At 50.9% G+C, this 17498-nt stretch overlaps 1 protein-coding gene across 1 annotated transcript in view; it reads right to left on the reverse strand.

Annotated features, from left to right (window-relative positions):
- Window positions 1-1789: 1789 nt before the first annotated feature.
- The window catches only part of OSBP2 (oxysterol binding protein 2), a 157486-nt gene continuing 141777 nt past the window's right edge, over window positions 1790-17498 (reverse strand). Inside the window, exons 9-15 of the mRNA XM_085311662.1 lie at window positions 16662-16907; window positions 10056-10176; window positions 9217-9320; window positions 8618-8713; window positions 7907-8091; window positions 6466-6686; window positions 1790-6234 (exon numbers count right to left, since the gene is read on the reverse strand). Coding sequence (XP_085167788.1) covers window positions 6092-6234; window positions 6466-6686; window positions 7907-8091; window positions 8618-8713; window positions 9217-9320; window positions 10056-10176; window positions 16662-16907 — 1116 coding nt within the window. The 3' untranslated portion in view covers window positions 1790-6091. The remainder of the gene's footprint in view (window positions 6235-6465; window positions 6687-7906; window positions 8092-8617; window positions 8714-9216; window positions 9321-10055; window positions 10177-16661; window positions 16908-17498) is intronic.

The following is a 17498-nucleotide window of genomic DNA, read 5'->3' on the forward strand; positions in this document are numbered from 1 at the left end:
TTAAAAACTTAGRGAACAGCCGGCACGCCCATGCCATGGGCTTCCGCAGGCTGAGCATCGCCTGGCATGGCTGAGCTCCAGACCAGCACAACCCTTACTGCATTTGGTGAGTTGCTTGCTTTGGCCATCGCAGACAGCCTCTTCCAGTTCCCCGTCTGCCATGAGGCCTAGCCTGCAACAGAAAGCATGGCAGCAGGGCTCACACCCACCCTGCAGCCCCCGGGGGCACCAGCTCCTCCCTGGTGCCCTCACAGCCAACAGGAGCAGCACACCCACCCCAAGCACAGATCTGCCACATGGTTTTCACACTTCACCACCAGCGGCTAAGTCCCAGTACAAGCAGGGAGCTGTGGTATGCAGTGTGCCCAGGGCTTTGGAAAGCCAGGGTGCAGTGGTGCAGACAGCTGGGCAGCTCAGCCCTGCACTAGCAGCTGGAAAGCAGTCCCTCAGCCATCTGGACCTGGCCTGCCTGGCAGGGCAGGGAAGGTGGGCACTCTGCTTTCCACAAAGAAGTGGTCAGTAATGCCTGCTGGCTGGTCTCCACCCCCTGGGGCCCCCAGCGCAGACACAGCATCCAGCCGTGCAGGCTGCTACCACAACCAGGTCCTGCTCTTCTCAGTGACCGTACCATGTTCTAACAGGCTCAGCAAACGCATTAGGTTTCAGGGTTAGCACATCAAGACCAACACGGCCGGGTTCACTCACCTCCCAGYGCCGCTGGGCCAGGCTGCAGGGCTCCACTGCAGTGCAAGGGGGGGCCCACACGCGTTTGTGGGCACTGCAGCGGGCAGCACTTTTCCTGCCCTTTAAAAGCTGAGACGTTGGTGTCGCTGCCGCGCCCCCACCCACCGCTGCCCCGGCCCACGCTTGCCTGGGCCCCACGGCTGGCGCAGACAGCCCCGGCACGCCGCCCGCGTCCGTCACCGGGCAACGTCGGCGCCACTGAGGGGCCCCTGCGTGCCCTGGCCTGCCCAGCCCTCACAGCTGCCATCCCCGCCACCCCTGCACCGCCACCTCTCCCCAGCCCCTTCCCTGACACCTTCCCAGGCCACTCCCYGTCCCAGGCAACCTCCCCTGTCGTCTTCCCTGGGTTACCTCTCCTGGACAACATCTTTCCCCAGCCACCTCCCTTGGACAACCYCCTCCCCAAGCCACCTCCCCTGGASAACCTCCTCCCCAAGCAAACCTCCTCCCACAGGCAACRTCATRCTCTAGGCCATCTTCTCACCTGGAAAATCTCTTTCCCTAGATGACATCCCCTGGGCCATCTCCTCCCATCCCTTCTCCTCCTCTAGGTCACGTCCCTTGGACCATCTCCTCCCCTGGACAATCTCCCCTGTCCCTCCTTTCCCCCCTAGGCCACCTCCTCTGGACCTCCTTCTCCCCTCGCCATCTCCACAGACCCATCTCACCCAGGCCCCATCTGCTTCCCTTGGGCCAAGGGCAAACACAGAGTGCCCTTCAGACCCCAGGGGACAGGGAAGAGAAACCCACTCACACACCAGCAATGCTCCCAAAGCTGGCACAGCGGACCACAGCACTGAGCCCAGCTTCACTCCCCGGGCACCCAACACTTGGTCACAGCACTGACACTTGGCCACACCATGCAGCCTGGACTTGTCGCCCAGGGGTGGCCACCCCCTCTTCCCACTCCTGTCCCCGAGAACCTCACCCCACCCACCATGCACTCAGGCTCTGCACGGTCAGGAGCTTGCCTGGCTCTGGATTCATCCTGGGACCCTCATCAGCTGCAGCTTTGTGGAGCAAGTGGTAACATTGGCACTGTACATTTTAAAACTCCCAAATCCAAGTTTTATTACTGTGTCGGAGAAGAGGGATCACTCACGATATATTGTTCAAAAGAAATACATTCAAMAGCATTTACAGTAGAATGACATTAAAATCCTCTGGAGGGAAAATAGAAAGACGAGGAGATGGTGCTCAGATTAAGTGTTGTCACTAGATGACCTCTGGAAGATACAACAGATTTTAAAAAATTAATTTAAAAAATGTGGGATTTCTTTTTTGGGGGTGTTCCTAGCACTCCCCTGGGCTTTGCTAAGCTGTGCAGTGTCTGTGATGACAACTTCTAGACAGAYGTATTTACTGGACGTAAATCAGAAAAGACTTCTCACTGTCTCAGAGTCTAGCAGAACTGGGCACTGAGGTGCCACACTTAATGAGCAACATTTCAATCTGCACTTTCTTTAACTGCAAGAACACATGTCCTGTCTTGAKGGACAGCTAGTGCAGGAATTTCCCACCTTTCCAAGCTCTTGGCTAATGCTTGTGTTAACAAAATAAACAAGAAAAATAAGGCATTTTGAAAAGCTAGATTCCTACTCCATTTTATAAAACTGAATCAGGCCTGGTGTGGAGAATCCTAAGTATCACTTTTCTTATCGTTATAAAACCAAACTAGGAGTAGCATAAAGGAAGCTTTAGCGCAAAGCATCTGCCATTGTCCCAGTTACGTGAATGGGTGGCTCCAAAGGAGAAGATCTAAATGCCCTCGTGATGGGACATGCCACAGCTCTCTCAACAGGCTGAATACCATTAATGCAGCAATCTGGAAAATTTAAGAGTTTCAATGGCTTTACTGAGCCATAGACAAACCATCAGGAGGGGAGCCCTGGAAACGGTGACTACATCAGGCCCACATGCCTGTAATACCCAGCTCAGCATTTCAGAGACCCAGCTTTGAGGGTCAAACTCCTGAATCTGCGGCATACTGAGAGCTCTCCTTCAAATCCCAAATGCACTGTTTCTAGATGGGAATGATCTTTCTCATGAGATCTTTTGAGTATGACTGCTTTGGAGCAAAATGTTACTTCCCTACTTAATCACCATTATCCCTACATCCCTACCTCCGGGATGAGTCTAAGGAAAAATATCGTACTCATACTACAAAAACTCAGACAGTTGCTTCTGTCTTCATTATTTTTCATCTATTATGTACCATATAAATTTAAGCAAAATAATTTTATATATATTTATATCTATTTATATATATAAATTAGAAGCAAATAAATAAGATTAAAGGGTACATTGAAATCAGTGTGTGTTGCCACTCCAATAGCCACTCACTACTGTTACATCATACAAGGTCTATATATACTATACACATAGGTATGCTGTAAATAACAGGTATGGAGGTGCTGTAAGAGCAGATGACCAGAAGGAGACTGATGGTTTAGGAACCTGATTGCATAAGTGTCCCATGTGCAGCCTTGGTTTTCCAGTTACCATTGCCTCTAAGTTTATTATTGCTTAATTATCTTCCAATGTGGATATGACAGTTCAGCTTCAAGTGACCTCTGACTCATGGGAGGGAGCAATCAGTATGATATGATGTAGACCCAGAGAAGAAGACATCAAAAATGAAATCCAGTGAGGCAAACACAAGTGTGCAGGTCTCCTTGATTCTCTCTGACCGAGCATGACTTGCTGAGCCTGTTACCTTATGGGTCCTGCTACTCGCCTCTCATTTCTGCATTCAGGGACCAGCTATAGCTGCATGAATGTCATATGTCCAAGCATCACTCACTTCTGGTCCTCACCGACCACTTGCAAGGCTTGTTCAGCTCTTCCCGGGGCATCCCGTGCCACAGTGAGGTAAAAGCACACACGTGGGTTGAATGGCAAATGTGGGGCTACCTCATCCATGTTCTCAAGCTGWTCCCAATTAGCACTCATGGGAAGGMAAGGACAGAGGCGGGAGAGGGGCTCCTGGACAGTCTGTGTTTCTTCCAGATGGATACAGAGTCGAGTTCAGCCTGGCATTTCCTCCACAGACTGCCCTATGGCTCTGAGGTGTTAAGAAGATTCCTCATGAAAATGCAAACTGCAGAGGCACAGGCTTTGCTGTGGGGATCTCCCATTGCTCCAGGGAGGAAGCAAAGCCTATGCCTGCTGCATTCAGGAGAGAGATTTTAGTTACGACCAGAAACTCCTCCTGGGAGAGATGTTACTTCAGGGAAGAGAACTAATACACTTGTAGGAAGTCCACAGCCTGGCTTTCCTGGCACTAGGCAGCAGAAGCCTTCCAGGAACTCACCTAGGCCCTGGAGCTTTGTCCTGGCACATTTGGAGACTGTCTTACTTACTGGAGAAGCCACTGGGATGTGAATATGGATCCAGGACAAAGGCCTCCTGCCACAGAGCCACCAACAACTGCACCTGTGCCAGCAGCATGTGCAGGAACCAGCTAGCAGGGAAGCTGCCCCTTCCCACAGGCTGGTCCCCACCCTGCACTAGCTCTGCAGGAAACCCCTCCATCCAAGCAAGCRGCACCATGCCACCTTTTCCCTGACCCTCTCACCTCTCCTTCAGGCTTTTCCTCCTGCCTGGGGTCAGGCATAGCTGAACAGGGAAACTGTCTGGAAAGCCCTTGCACAAAACTTCAGATTCCTGGGAGCACTGGGTCCCACCACAGAGATATGGACGRGAGAGATCTGATGCCTGCTGGCTCCAGTATCATAGAGCATATGCTTGTCTACAAACTGCCCTTCACTTTGTACTCAAACACTTCGTCTGACCCCACCAACATAAGCTTGGTATCTCCTGGGTAGACAGCTCACTTTCCTGACCTCAGTGACAAGCTGTTTGCCCCTGGGATGCAGTTGCAGGAAAAACAAACCAAACATAACAGAGAAGGACCTGGAGGTGGATGACAAATAGACCATAAGCCAGCAATGTGCCCTTGCAGCCAAGAAATCCAATGGTCTCCTGGGGTGCATTAGGAGTGTTGCCAGCAGGTCGAGGGAGGTGATCCTGCCCCTCTACTCAGCCCTTGGGGAGGCCTCATCTTGACTACTGTGTCTGTTGTGGGCTCCCCAGGACAAGAGAGACATGGAGCTGCTGGAGAGAGTCCAGCATAGGGCTACAAAGACAATCAGAGGGCTGGAGCATCTGCCATATGAGGAACGGCTGYGAGAGCTGGGCCTGTTCAGCCTGGAGAAGAAAAGCCTGAGGGGGGATCTTATCAATGTCTACAAGTCCCTGAAGGGAGGGTGTCCAGGGGATGGGGACAAACTCTTTTCAGTTGTCCCATGTGACAGGACAAGGGGCAATGGGCAGAAATTGAACCACAGGAAGTTCTGCCTGAATGTGAGGTGCAATTTCTTCCCTGTGAGAGTGACGGAGCACTGGAAGAGGTTGCCCRGAGAGGCTGTGGAGTCTCCTTCTCCGGAGATATTCAAGGCCCGCCTGGATGCAACCCTGTCTAACATGCTCTAGGTGACCCTGCTGAGCAGGGAGGTTGGACTAGATGATCTCCAGAGGTCCCTTCCAACCTTACTTATTCTATGATTCTATGATARCCCCAATCACTCTCACAAAGTATCATGTTAAAGACAGCCCCAAACCTTGACTAAAGACTGCAGACTCATGGGAAACTGTTCAATGTGCTTCTTTGGGGAAAAAAAAAAAAAAAGAAAGAAAGAAAGAAAAAAAAGAAAGGTCACCAGCTGAAATGTCCTGATTGGTATTGCTGGGATCACAGGGCACTGCGGGAGCCACCAAGAGAATCCAGGATCAAGTGCCTCAGCTACAGTCCCTGGAGGCAGTTTTCTGAGCAGGGCTCAAAGAGTTGTTTGTGTCTTTAAAGGAACCTGAACCAGGAGTAGATTTAAAAAAAAAAAAAAATCCATAAAGTCCGCACACAAATGGGGAAAAAAATGTCAAAAGAAGAGCTCACACAAACATACGGCATCCCCACAATGCGAGCATCTTTGGAAGTCAACGTCTCAACCAATAAAGCTGAGGCGCTGAAAGATATAGGCAGCAACTCCTGATAGCAATAAATATGTCAGGCTAAAAAACAACCAGATTCAATGTGTCTTCATTCCTAATTAGTAGCTGAAAAAGCCACCATTAAAAAAAAATGCTATTTATTAGTGTGTAAAAAAATAGGTTTGGAATCCCTGTTTAGATTTGCTCTTTAAATTTCTGCATGTATTTAGTCTGTGTATGTGTTTCTTTGCACTGTTACCTGACAGCAGGATGCTGCCAGAGTGTCCTCACTGTCCCTCTGTCTATCCTGGTGAAAAGAGAGGCCCGGGGCTGGCCACCCCAAAGTGAGCACGGCAGCTCAGAAGATGTCAGGGCACATACTCCAGTCCTGCTTGTCCTTGGCCTCCCAATATCCACCTTTATAAACACAGATCAGCTCCCCTGTCATGGGATCCRCTTTCCGCTCAAACCACAGTGGGATGTAGCCTTCATAGTCCTTGCCTGCAAAAGAAGAAAAACTTAAGGTGAGGAGTGGTTTTACCTCTGCCATATAGTTAACTGCATAATTTCACTAGGGGCCCAGAGTGATGCCATGCCCAGAGCCTAGATCCCCAACACCAGAGCCCTTCCAGGGCTGTCCAACTCAGTTGCTTTATCCCTAGTTTAGCAGCAAAGGGCACTAGGCCTTTGACCCAGCTCTGGTCATCCCTCCAACAGCCCAGAGTACCTCACCTTCCTCCAGGGCTTCCACAGCCTCGGCCTCCCGCCTCCGGCGCACAGCTCTCTGCTTCTCTTCAAGTCGCTGTTTCTCCACGTTGGCCTCATCCCACCGGCCGCTTTCCATGAGCCGCTGGTCAGGTCTCAGCCGGCTGTCTGTGGGGGCCACTCTCTCCTCGGGTTCATTCAGGGTGAGGGCCAGGTCAGAGAAGAAATACATGTTCTCGGCATTCTCCCTGGAGCCAGAGAGCCCAGATCAGGACATCAGAGGTAGTGCTTACCTGAGCTAGAGCTCCCCATTCATTCACATGCTTGTGTCTCATCTTCAGCTTGCCAAAGCTGCTCTACTATTATTTCGATCCCCCAAAACACATATAGAAGGTCCTTTGGGGAGCCCTGTCTCCCACCACCCTAGTGGAGATGCCAACAATGCCTCTCCTAGACTAATCCTGCGACACAGCCCCTCCAGGGAGTACATACACCTTCTCCATTGGCTAGCTCAGCRTGAGGAAGCTAAACACCTACGAGCTGACTGCAGTGTTGCATGGCTGAAATATGAAATAGCTCAACCCAAAAGATTTGAGACTGAAGAACTGAGTGGCTTASTCCTGGGGCCACACACAACACTGGTGGCACCACATGGATACATTTTCCACTGGGAACCATTCCAGCAGAACACCTTCAGATCCAAAGAAGGGATCAGCTGTCAGTGYTGCCAAATGGTTGAAGATTGGTTTGGTGTTTCTTTTCTGGGTGAAGCATCCAGGCAACAGGAACTGGCCTGGGTRCCAGACAGGAGCAGAGAACCACCAGAACCCCTAATACAATACAAAAAGGACTGATTCAATGTAAAAGAGAGTTATCATGATGTTCCTCTGGATCACAGCTRTTGAAGAGTTGTCTGCTCACACACACAGCTGCTCTCATGCTCTGCCACACTACTCTGAATAAAGAAAAACAACATGCCAAACCAAGCACCAAGCTGAGCTGGGTGGGAGCAAGGCTCGATGAGGAGGGATGACAGCAACCTGCTGTGACCAGGAACATCAAGAGGGTTGGTCCCCAAAGGGCTCAAGCAACTAGTGCGAAAGAGGATAGCCAGCAACCATCAGAGTAACTTGGTGAAGCAGTTTTCCAGCCACACTGGTGTCCCCTTGCAGAGAGCACACAACCTGCTCTCTCATCCTGGCATACACTTGTAAYCCAAGAAAGCCACACAGTCACATAAGTCCTGGTCCCTTTCCACTGTGCTTAGCCTTGTGCACAACAGAGCTGCCTTCATAGCAGTCCCTTCTAGAGCCCCTCCCTCCCCCAGTGTTGTCTGCACGATACAGAATTACACCTTTATCCTTGGTTCATTTTGCCCATTGCTGCAATGCAAGGAGACTGCAGTTATTTAACAAGAGGAGCTCTGCAGCCCAGGCCCCAGAACCCCAAGCCTGAGGATGTCACTCACGGAAGGGGGTATTTCTTCCACAGGACCTTTGGAGAGAGGGTCTGGTAGACAGTTTTCTGTTTGCCTTCTGAGCTGGTGCTGCCATGGCTGCTCTGCACTATCTTGGAGCACTCCATCTTCTCATCCCATGTGCCAGACATGACGTAGTGGGCCTTACCATCAGCATCAGTCACCACCCCTGTCACCTGTCAGAACAGATGAAATTGCAGAGATGGCTCTAGTGGCATTTGAAAGTACCCAAAGGGCAAGCAGATGGRCAGGAAGCCAGAACACCCTTTGGATAGCCCAAGTAGCTAGACCTCGTGATTCAATTGGGGCTGTAGTGCCCTTGGGACAGAGCCTTGCTGTCCCCCACATAAGGAGAATATGGCTCACCCTGATCCAGCCCCTGTTGTTGGATCTCCAGCCTATCCAGTCCTTTCCAGGTCTCAAATACTGTCACCTGGCTAGCACCGCAACTTTAGTAAAGAGCTGAGCAGAGCCCMAAAACAGGCTCTGGTTGACCCAGCTGGTTCCCTCCCAGGCCTTGCTGGTGACCTACATCAGACAGAGGTGACAGCCCAGTTCCCATGAACGCTCCTTGCCCTGTGCGAGGTTCATCCTGTCTGCAGTGCTGAGATCTCACAAGCTCTGGCCTGGCTCAGAGAGAAGAGCCAGGCCCCACCACGAGCAAGGCTGCTAGAATGAGCAGGGATATTTTTGGACACGTACCTTTCGGGGGACATCTCTGGAGAAGTAGCTGTAGGGGGTAAATTTCAGCTGGCATTTATCTTTTGACTTATGGTTAASAATCTCTATTTCACCAGACTAGATAAAAGACAGAGAATCACAGGAAGTGAGACTTTGCAAGGAGACAAATCAGGCATTAGTTGTAGTTCGTGCAGATACAAATGAACATCAGCTGCAGCATTACTTCTGTTCCTGACTCCGGATGCTGGAGCAGTGCCATTGAAGACAGTGCCACTGAGGAAACAGGGATGCTGGCAGCCCCAGCCAGCCCCATGGCTCATCAACAGCAGCCTGCGCTGCTTGGTAGGAGCAAAATCTGTCACGCACTGGATCTGATCATGTGTGGCCATTATACAACCCTGCCCCATGGAGCTGCTAGCCTTGGAAGGAGCTCCGAATACCATTCCCCCCACCCCTGTCAGGGAAATACATCTTCCTATCACAGCAGGAATATTGTTTGGAAGTCAGACAGGACTAGCATATACTGTAGGAAGGAAATATCCCTCTAGTCCCTCTGCACTGGTCCTAAAGTAAGGCAAGGACCAGACAGGGACTGTCTCCTCGAACCAGCAGCCACTGACCTGGTCAATCCAGAGCTTGCCTACAATGATGTTGTGAACAGTAGAGGTGACCTTCCTCCAGACATAGTGATTCCCACTGGAGTGGAACTCGAGGTGGATGGCACCTGTGGAGAGATGAGAGTGTAGGGCAGAAGGAGCAGCACAGCTCAGGGCAGCCGTCACGCCTCTCCAGCACACAGTGACACCCCAGCACCACACTCTTCCTTGGAGCCAACATGGGCCTTCTACCTGCATYCCCATTCCTCAGCCCCAAATCTCCTCTCAGTAGTTAAGAAACAGAAGGAGTTTTCATGTCTTCAGGCTCTGTCTTTACTCAACTTTACAAAACATGGACTTTGATCCTGAATGCATAGTGTTCCCTGCAGGCAGCACTAGCATTACATCTGCATCCTTCCCTYCCCTTGCTGCATGTTTTACCACTCTAGTGAAGTTGCAATATCTGTAAAGTCTTCTCTCCCTGCAAAAGCTCTAATTTTAAAAGTAGGTCAGAAATGTGCTGCCTGGTTKACAGCTCAGTGTCACGAGACAAGTCAGGTACCCTCAGTGTTAGCTTAGTTTTGGGACAGGCAGGACTGTCTGTGACTGGGAGCATGAAGATCTGTGCTCCTGCTTGCTTGAGATGGAAATCATCCTTTCTGGTTTGAGCCTGTATCTGCATCTGGTTACCCAGGGCTTCCCCAGTAATTAAAGGAGAGATTGAGATGTTCTAGCATCCCACCCAAGGTCTCAGCTACATGTGGGCATGGGCATGGGATCAGCATGTGGGTATAATCTCTTGGGTACTGCACAAGCAGTGCCAACCAAGGCAAGCCCTGATCTTCTCAACACAAGTCACCTACCCAGTGGCATAATAGAGAGGTATTTGCCCCTGAATTTGCTGGCAATCGTGATTTCTTGCCACAGAGTCCACCCTCGCTTGGAATACACATGATGGGCAGCTGCTGGGGGATGATGGCTCACCTGGGAAAGAGAAGAAACAGCCTGTCAGGCCACATCAACCCATATCAGAGAGCAAGAGGCAGGAGCAGAGGGCCCCCTGAGGGCTTTCAGAGTACACAGCCATGAGGGTATGAGCCCAAGGACAGACTACGGCTATATGCCAGTTTTGGCCTGAGGATGCCATGCTTTCTGACCTCCCAAAGACAACTACCTAAAATTCACAAGGAAACACCACACTGAGTTCCCAGCCATGGCTGAGCATCTCCAAGGCCAGGGGAGACACTGGGRTTACCCTGAGACACAATCACCTTCTCCATCAGAGTGATTTCCTACAAGGTGGTCTGGCAGCACGTGCAGGTGCAGAGAATTACAGTCAGGATTTTCTAAGGCTSATTAGCAAAGCATCAGTTCAAATTCAGCATTTTTTTTTTTTAATCAGTATGAGAGTGTGCTAGAGCATGACCCCTGGAACAAGGCCCMACTCTCCAAGAATCTTGGTTAAGAAACAGGGATGTGCTGAAACCCAGCCCAGATCGCAAGCAATTCCAGCGTATCAGCATCTCTCCTGCCTGCAGCAGCTCCCACTGCTTCTGCCTGGAAAAACCCTGCAGGGCTAAGCTCCCCACATCACCTGAGAAACACTGGCCTGCTCAGCCAAGACTTTGGCCTTGCTCCTATTGGCAAATTGAACTTCAGCCAAGGCAGGGGAAGCAGATACAACTCTGCAGCACAACTGTCTTGAAGGTTCTGGGGACACTGATCAAATAGTGACTCTGTGATGACTTGTAAAAGGGCACTGCTCATATTCCTTTGTCCTGGAAAAGTCACAACATGGGAAGACCATAAAACTGTCCCACAAATGCTACTCAAGCTGAGACTAGGACATCACAGCCCAGCTCCAAAGAGCTCAAGACGACAAGAGAGACTGAGAGCAGCCYGGTTTGCAGCAGGGGCACCCTGGCAAAAAGAACTGCTGGAGGAAAGAAGTTCCCAGTAATGCTTGTAATGCCTTTACTTCTGTAGTGCAAGTGATTGAGAAACTGTGGGAGAGCTAAGACCACGTGAGGGGCCTTGATCTGCTGGTGGAAACAAAGGTATTCATCTGCAAGGGAAAACCTGAGCGAGCAGATGGCGGTGTGCTGCTGAACTGCTGTTGTCCTCAGCAGAGACCCCTGGGGCAGGGAGCAGCCCAGGCCACTGGGCTCCCTTTACCTTTCCCTCAAACGAGGCGCTCATGCAGTCGCTTTGGGGCTATCCAGCACAACACATGCTTTCGTTCCCTGGGAACACCTCCAGACCCAACTGCATTAAGAGATGTTTTGCACTGATGTAATTACAGCCTAAGTGCCTTGAGCAACTGGATTATAAATGTGAACAGAACAAAAATCTCTCCATTAAATCCCGTGGTAACCAGCAGCAGAAAATCCTATTTGGTTAACTAGATTTAATTCACAAGATTATCAATATTTTGCTCAGCATGTCTCAGGGTTGAGCAGCAAACAGGCGCTCCAAGGAAAATTAAGAGCGCTAGAAACAATGTCCATCTGGCTACACGGCCCCAGGTCCTGGAGCRGGACACAGCACAGTCCTTACCAAGGGTGGTACCAGGCCAGGACCGCCCACAGCAAGAGGTACTGCCGATCCTGTGCAGATGCAAACCCATGTTATCTCTGAATTTGCTCTTTGAGTTTTGTCCAGAAGGGGGATTTAGGGACTCAGCTCATGAATCAAATGCTCCTGAGTGCTACAACAGAGCAGTTTCACTCCCAGTTACAGTAAACCTCAGTTTATGATGAATCTCTTCTACACCTTTGTGGGAAAGGAACRGGATGGAGGAAAGAGTTAAGAGTTCAAATGGCTGCTATAGCAAGCCTACACCTGGTGAGCACCCAAAATCCACCCATCCCCAAAGCAGCTGGAGCAGGCACACCAGAGAGGATGAATTTTCCATTTTAATGCCTGCTTCACACCAGGAGCAACTCTGCTCCAGCAGAGGTGAGGCTGATCTGTGATCCGAGCCCCAAGGCTCAGATCACTGTCCTGCCCTGGTCTACTGACTAGGCCTAGGTAGGAAAAGGGCGTCTTGAAACCAGGCATTTCTGCCTYGGGATGCTCCAGTGACAGCAGCAGCCCTGGGGAGCATCTGACACTGAGATATGCATGGTGCTAGTGAGGGAAAAATGAAACAGCCAGGCAGGRGGGCATGACATGATGGATGCAACAGGTGATAGTGTGAGAAGTGACAAAAGTTACAGATAACACCTGGAGGGTTGGTCAGATTTGCTTAAGGGGGCAATGTGAGAAACAGCCAGACCTCAGAGATAACTGGAGGAGATTGCTGGAGACCTTTGGGAAGCAAAGTCTTGCAAGGCCAGCAGTACCTAGATAACCATACCAGTAATAAGCAAGCAAGGCTGACTACCTAGGARATGGGATCAGAAACACCAAATTTGGGAATGGATGTAGCAAAACCAGGATCAACAGCAAAATGTTACCTCAGTGTGGATTGTTTATGTGGGAGGCTGGGATGGAGAAAGGGAGTACCAGGATGGTGGAAAGGAGGGCCAAAAAATAGGAAAGGGGCTAGAAAGGTATGAGAATAATGTGATTGGGGCTGTCCTGCAGCAGGTGACAGGCAGCCCTGTGCTTGCTCACTGCAGACCAAATGAGAACAGTAAACCAAAGCTGTTGTTCTGACCACACCATGCATGTGAAACCTGCTTCAGCAGCCAGGAGGACTGGCTGCAAGGTGCTTTCYCCACCTAACAGATAGATAAAGCATCCTGGCATCACTATGTCAGCAACCCAGACACCAGCATCTACCCACCACTTGCTAACATTAAGTTGAGCAGGGTCACAGTGCAGGGAGAGGTGACATAGAGGTATTCGAGAATGTACAGAGGCAGAGAAGAAGCCACAGAAAATACATGATTATCATTCCAGCTCCTGATTGCTTAGGCTTTTTACCCCTACAGCCTGGAAAGCACATTCCTCGCTAGATTTTGACTTATTTAGATATCAGTCAATCATTTGCACTTTAATGTGACAGCAGAGGACATTTGTAGCTGTAGTCCATAACACTCAGGTCAGCAGTGTCCTGGCTTGCTGCAGTCTCTGGCACGAGCTCTGGTGACTGGGACAGGCCACATGGACATCATTGAGCGCTGCAAGAGAGCACAGCTGGCTGCAAGCAGAGCTGGCCCAGTCAGACATTCAGCTTTGGATGGCATGAAGGGACAGCAGAGGCATGAATCCTAGAGAATAYCTACAGAAACACCTTTACTTTTGTCACTGGTTAAATGGCCACACTTCCAGGAGACCCAACACAGCCTGCTTGCTGCTGGGGCAGGCACGGCCCATGACTTGCTCCCACTGTCCCTGCCCAGAGGGGCACTGCAAGCCACTGTCAGCCTCTGCCAAGACAGAGAGGCAGTGCAAAGTTTGAGAGCTCATGAGGGATGACAGAATGGACAGATATGATGTGATGGGAACTGCCACCCTGCCTTGAGCCACACCTTTGCCAAGCATGTGCAGACTTTGGGTATCTTATCATTGTTTTGTTTGCAGTTTTGTTTGCACCTAGATGTCCTGTTAGGAGTTGACTGCACAGTATAAAGTCTGCTACAGCTGCTGCCCAGACTTGGGTGTGAAGGTCCGTGATTTGGCCAGCGGTTCCTCAGAAATAGTTTGGCTTTCCACCGAGGCTGTGCTGGCAGGCAGGCAAAGCCAGTGCTCTCAGGAGGGTACCAAGCAAGGAGAGTAACAGGAAAGTTCCCAAGGACAGCAGCACTGCTAATTGGTAGCAGTGGGCTGCCTGCGGAGGAGGAGATAGRAGCTTTGCAGAAACACAGGGCACTCTGTGGAGGCTGGGAGGCATGGAGCTGATCACAGAAATCACCCACAGAAAACACCACGCTTTCAAAAATAGCTGAAAGAGAGACAACACGGAGCTCTYGGGGGAGTGCAGCAGCCTGGGGGAAGACCCAGGATCCTCTCCACGGAACTGAGAACTGTTGGCAGATATCTAAATTCACTTAGAGGCCTGGTGGCATCTGGATATGCACACACCAGCAAGGCTCAGTTTAGATCCTGAGTACAAGAGACAGACCAAATGCCACAAAGGACAACCTGAAAAGAAAACCACAGGTACCAGAGTACACTCTGTGTCACAGGAAGACTTACACCCCACACCAGCATCATCGCTGCCTCGCCAGCCCTGCAACCTCAACTGCAAGTCTCTCATCCTTCATGAGGCTCAACACATTTATCCAGCTGCTTAATGATACTACCGTGATGTGGGACTTCAGTGAGTATAAACTCATTCTAGCACAACTGTGATGGCAGGGCAGGACAGCTCAAAAATCCTTTCAAGCAGAAAGCAGGACAAACAAAGCAATGTCAGAGGAACATGGAACTTCCTCACTCCATAGTCCCAGCTTGCCTGTCTGCACGTCTGACCACGTCATCAGTTAKGAGCATCATGTAGCCCAGCATTGCACGTTCAGATAAGCAGCAAAACCGTTTTCCATCTAAGGAGCTCTGTCAGGGCGTGTCTGCTCTTTCCCACCAGAAAGAGTTCTCCGGCACTTTGGCCAACTCACCATCRGGGATTCCCATGCCAGGATAGCGTGACACTCGGCACTCACCTCCTTGGTGGATCACACAGGTGCACCGACACATAATTTCTCCTTGCTAGGGACCCTCTAYACAAAGCGCTACTTTAGCCTGCTTCTATGGGGAGTGCTCTGCAGCAGGGGAGACCAGTCTGAGCAAGGTGCACCATCTCCAAAGGCAAAGGGAACTCRGTAGAGGGAGGGTCCTGAGCACCAGGTGTCTGGAAGACATAGCTTGCGAACACAGTCCCTAGCTCTGCAAAAGCCAGCTCAACAGAAATGCAGTTCATTCCCAACAGCCATGACTGGAGAGCAGCTGGGRAGACCCTGGCATGGCAGGAGGCACCCAGCTCCAATCAGGAGGGTGCCTCTGCCCCACGGGTACCAGGAGTGGGCTACGCAGGCTGCTGGACCCAGCTCCTGAGCATAGTTCAGGCTGTGGGCAGGAAAAACCTGAGCTCAGAGCAGGCTGGCCCAGAGGCAGAGGTGGTTCTTCGTAGGAGAGCTCTGCTCTGGCACTGAGTGAAGAAAACTAGCTCGAGACACACAGGGCACTGGAGCAGAACTACTCACTTTTCTCTTCTCCTAGTTCTTGCTGCTCTTGCTTCAAAGCTAGGATCCTCCAGCTACTCCAACCTTTTCAGCAGCCCTGAGCTGTCTCCCAACACTTGGCCAGCACTGTTCTCCATCTGCCTCCATCTCTTCTATTTTGGGCTCATCTAGGCGATTAGTACAGGTATCAGACTGCACTGCAACAGAGCATACTCTCACCCTGCAGCTCAAGGCTGTGGCCCAGTGCTCCCCAGCCTGCTTCACAAAGGCATTTCTCACATATTTTGACATTAAAAAATATCACTTTATATCCCAAAGAAAACAATCAGTGCAGAAGGGGGAAATACGCTGAGTGTCAGAGCACTACAGCCATTGTCAGGGCTGATTCTCATACCATGAATCAATGGACTGCAGCCTTGATCCCCAAATCTCACTTCATTGGTCTCAATGGGTACTGTCTGCCCTTGCAAGTCTTGGACCTATATTGGCCTTTACAGAGGGACAGAGGTCTGYGATTTTGCTTGAAGTTTCTGAAGTTAGAAAGCTGTGATAATCTCTTTGCTCCGAGGATCCCAGCCCCAAAACAGCACAGAGACCACCTGGAGAACACAGAAGTACCCCCCCCAACACTTCCCCCTCCCCCTACTTCTTCTGTGTCCCACCTTTCACATCCAGCAAAAGGTTATAAATGGCCCAGGAAGGCAGGATGGACCAAACAACCATGCAAAATGTTAACTTGTCAAGAATCAATTTTCTTCACAGGTCTCAACTCATTAAGCACTGCAGGTTTTTAAGACCTGCTGTTTGACTGATGTGTGTCAGATGCACTCTGTGATTAGAGCATGAGGATGCCAGAGGTTCTCAGGTCGTCCTCAAGCTCTGAAACCAAAAAGCTTTTCAAGCCAACAAGAAAGAAGTAAGACCCCAAGACTTGCTCCAGCCTGAAGAAACACCGGGAGCAGGGAGGAACTGTGCAACTGCTTGCTGCTACAAGGGAGCTTGAGTGAGGAGAGTTTCTCCTTTTCTGCTCAAGCGTTAAGGTGGTAGAGAAACCRCAGCTCCAGGTCAGGCTGCCAGGAGACCTGCCAGCATGACAGAGGTCCTTCTCCCCTCTGCGCCACATCTCCTGCTCTGTGATACTGAGGAACAYGGCTCAGGTTCTATCTGCTGCTTCTTCTGCCAATGCCAACAGCTAACTGCTCCCTACATTGGCCTTGCTCAGTGCGAGGAGACACCCATTCTTCTTCAGGAAAGGGCTGTTTTGGGCAGATGTGAAGAGTGGGACAGTGCTCCTRCTGCTGGGCAGTCAATGAGACTTTCTCTCCACAGATCACTTCTTACCTGCTCACACAGGGACCGAAAGCCAAATTCATCCAGCCGGTCAAGCTCATAGGTTTCCCCCAGCAGCGGGTTAAATGGCTTTGCTGTGCGGTGGACAGTCGTCGAGTAGGAAGACACCGAAAACGCAGCAACGAAGCACATCTGCTCCGTGGAGCTCTCGCACTTGACAGCTTTGTCCAGTAGCTCGTGGTACTCCAAGTCCTCCGTGAGCCGCTGCAGCATGGAGAGGGGCTCATTGAAGTTTACCTAGCAAGATGGAGAGGAGCAAGGGTCAGCGTGCAGCACACAGGACTACACAGGAGAGTCACCCAGCTAGGTGCTTACTCRCCTCCTCAGTTGAGTCCCAGCCCTGCCAGACCCATGTGCCCTGTACCCTTGCCTGCCAGCTGCCGGCATCACACACCTTTGTGCTCCAAGCACGGGGAACATGGATGCACTCCAAGCGTCAGGGGTTCACGAAGGACAGGAGCTTCACTTCGCTGAAGCAGCAGCCTTTTAATTCTTCCTGTTCTCCTCTCACCTATGCACCAGGCAAGATCTGCACTACAGCAGATCTCCTTTAAAAGCCCACTGCAGGACTGTGCTGCCCCAGGAGAGGTGAAGGGACTTGAGGGCAGCTCACAGATCTGTCAAAGGCAGTACCTGCGTATGTGCTGCCTCCATCTAAAAATCATTAACTGAAGATGAGAAACTCATGCTCTGTCATGCTCCCTGAACCGTACTGCGAGAGCCTGAAGGCTTTTGAGCTGCCCAGCTGGCATGAGCTGGAAACAGCCGGAGCAGGGAGCTGGCAGCCCCGTGAGCTAACCAGATAATTTCCCCGGTCATGCACGCATG

The sequence above is a fragment of the Rhea americana genome, unplaced genomic scaffold, assembly GCF_003343005.1.
Source record: "Rhea americana isolate MKP2758 unplaced genomic scaffold, rheAme1 scaffold_347, whole genome shotgun sequence".
NCBI lineage: Eukaryota > Metazoa > Chordata > Aves > Rheiformes > Rheidae > Rhea > Rhea americana.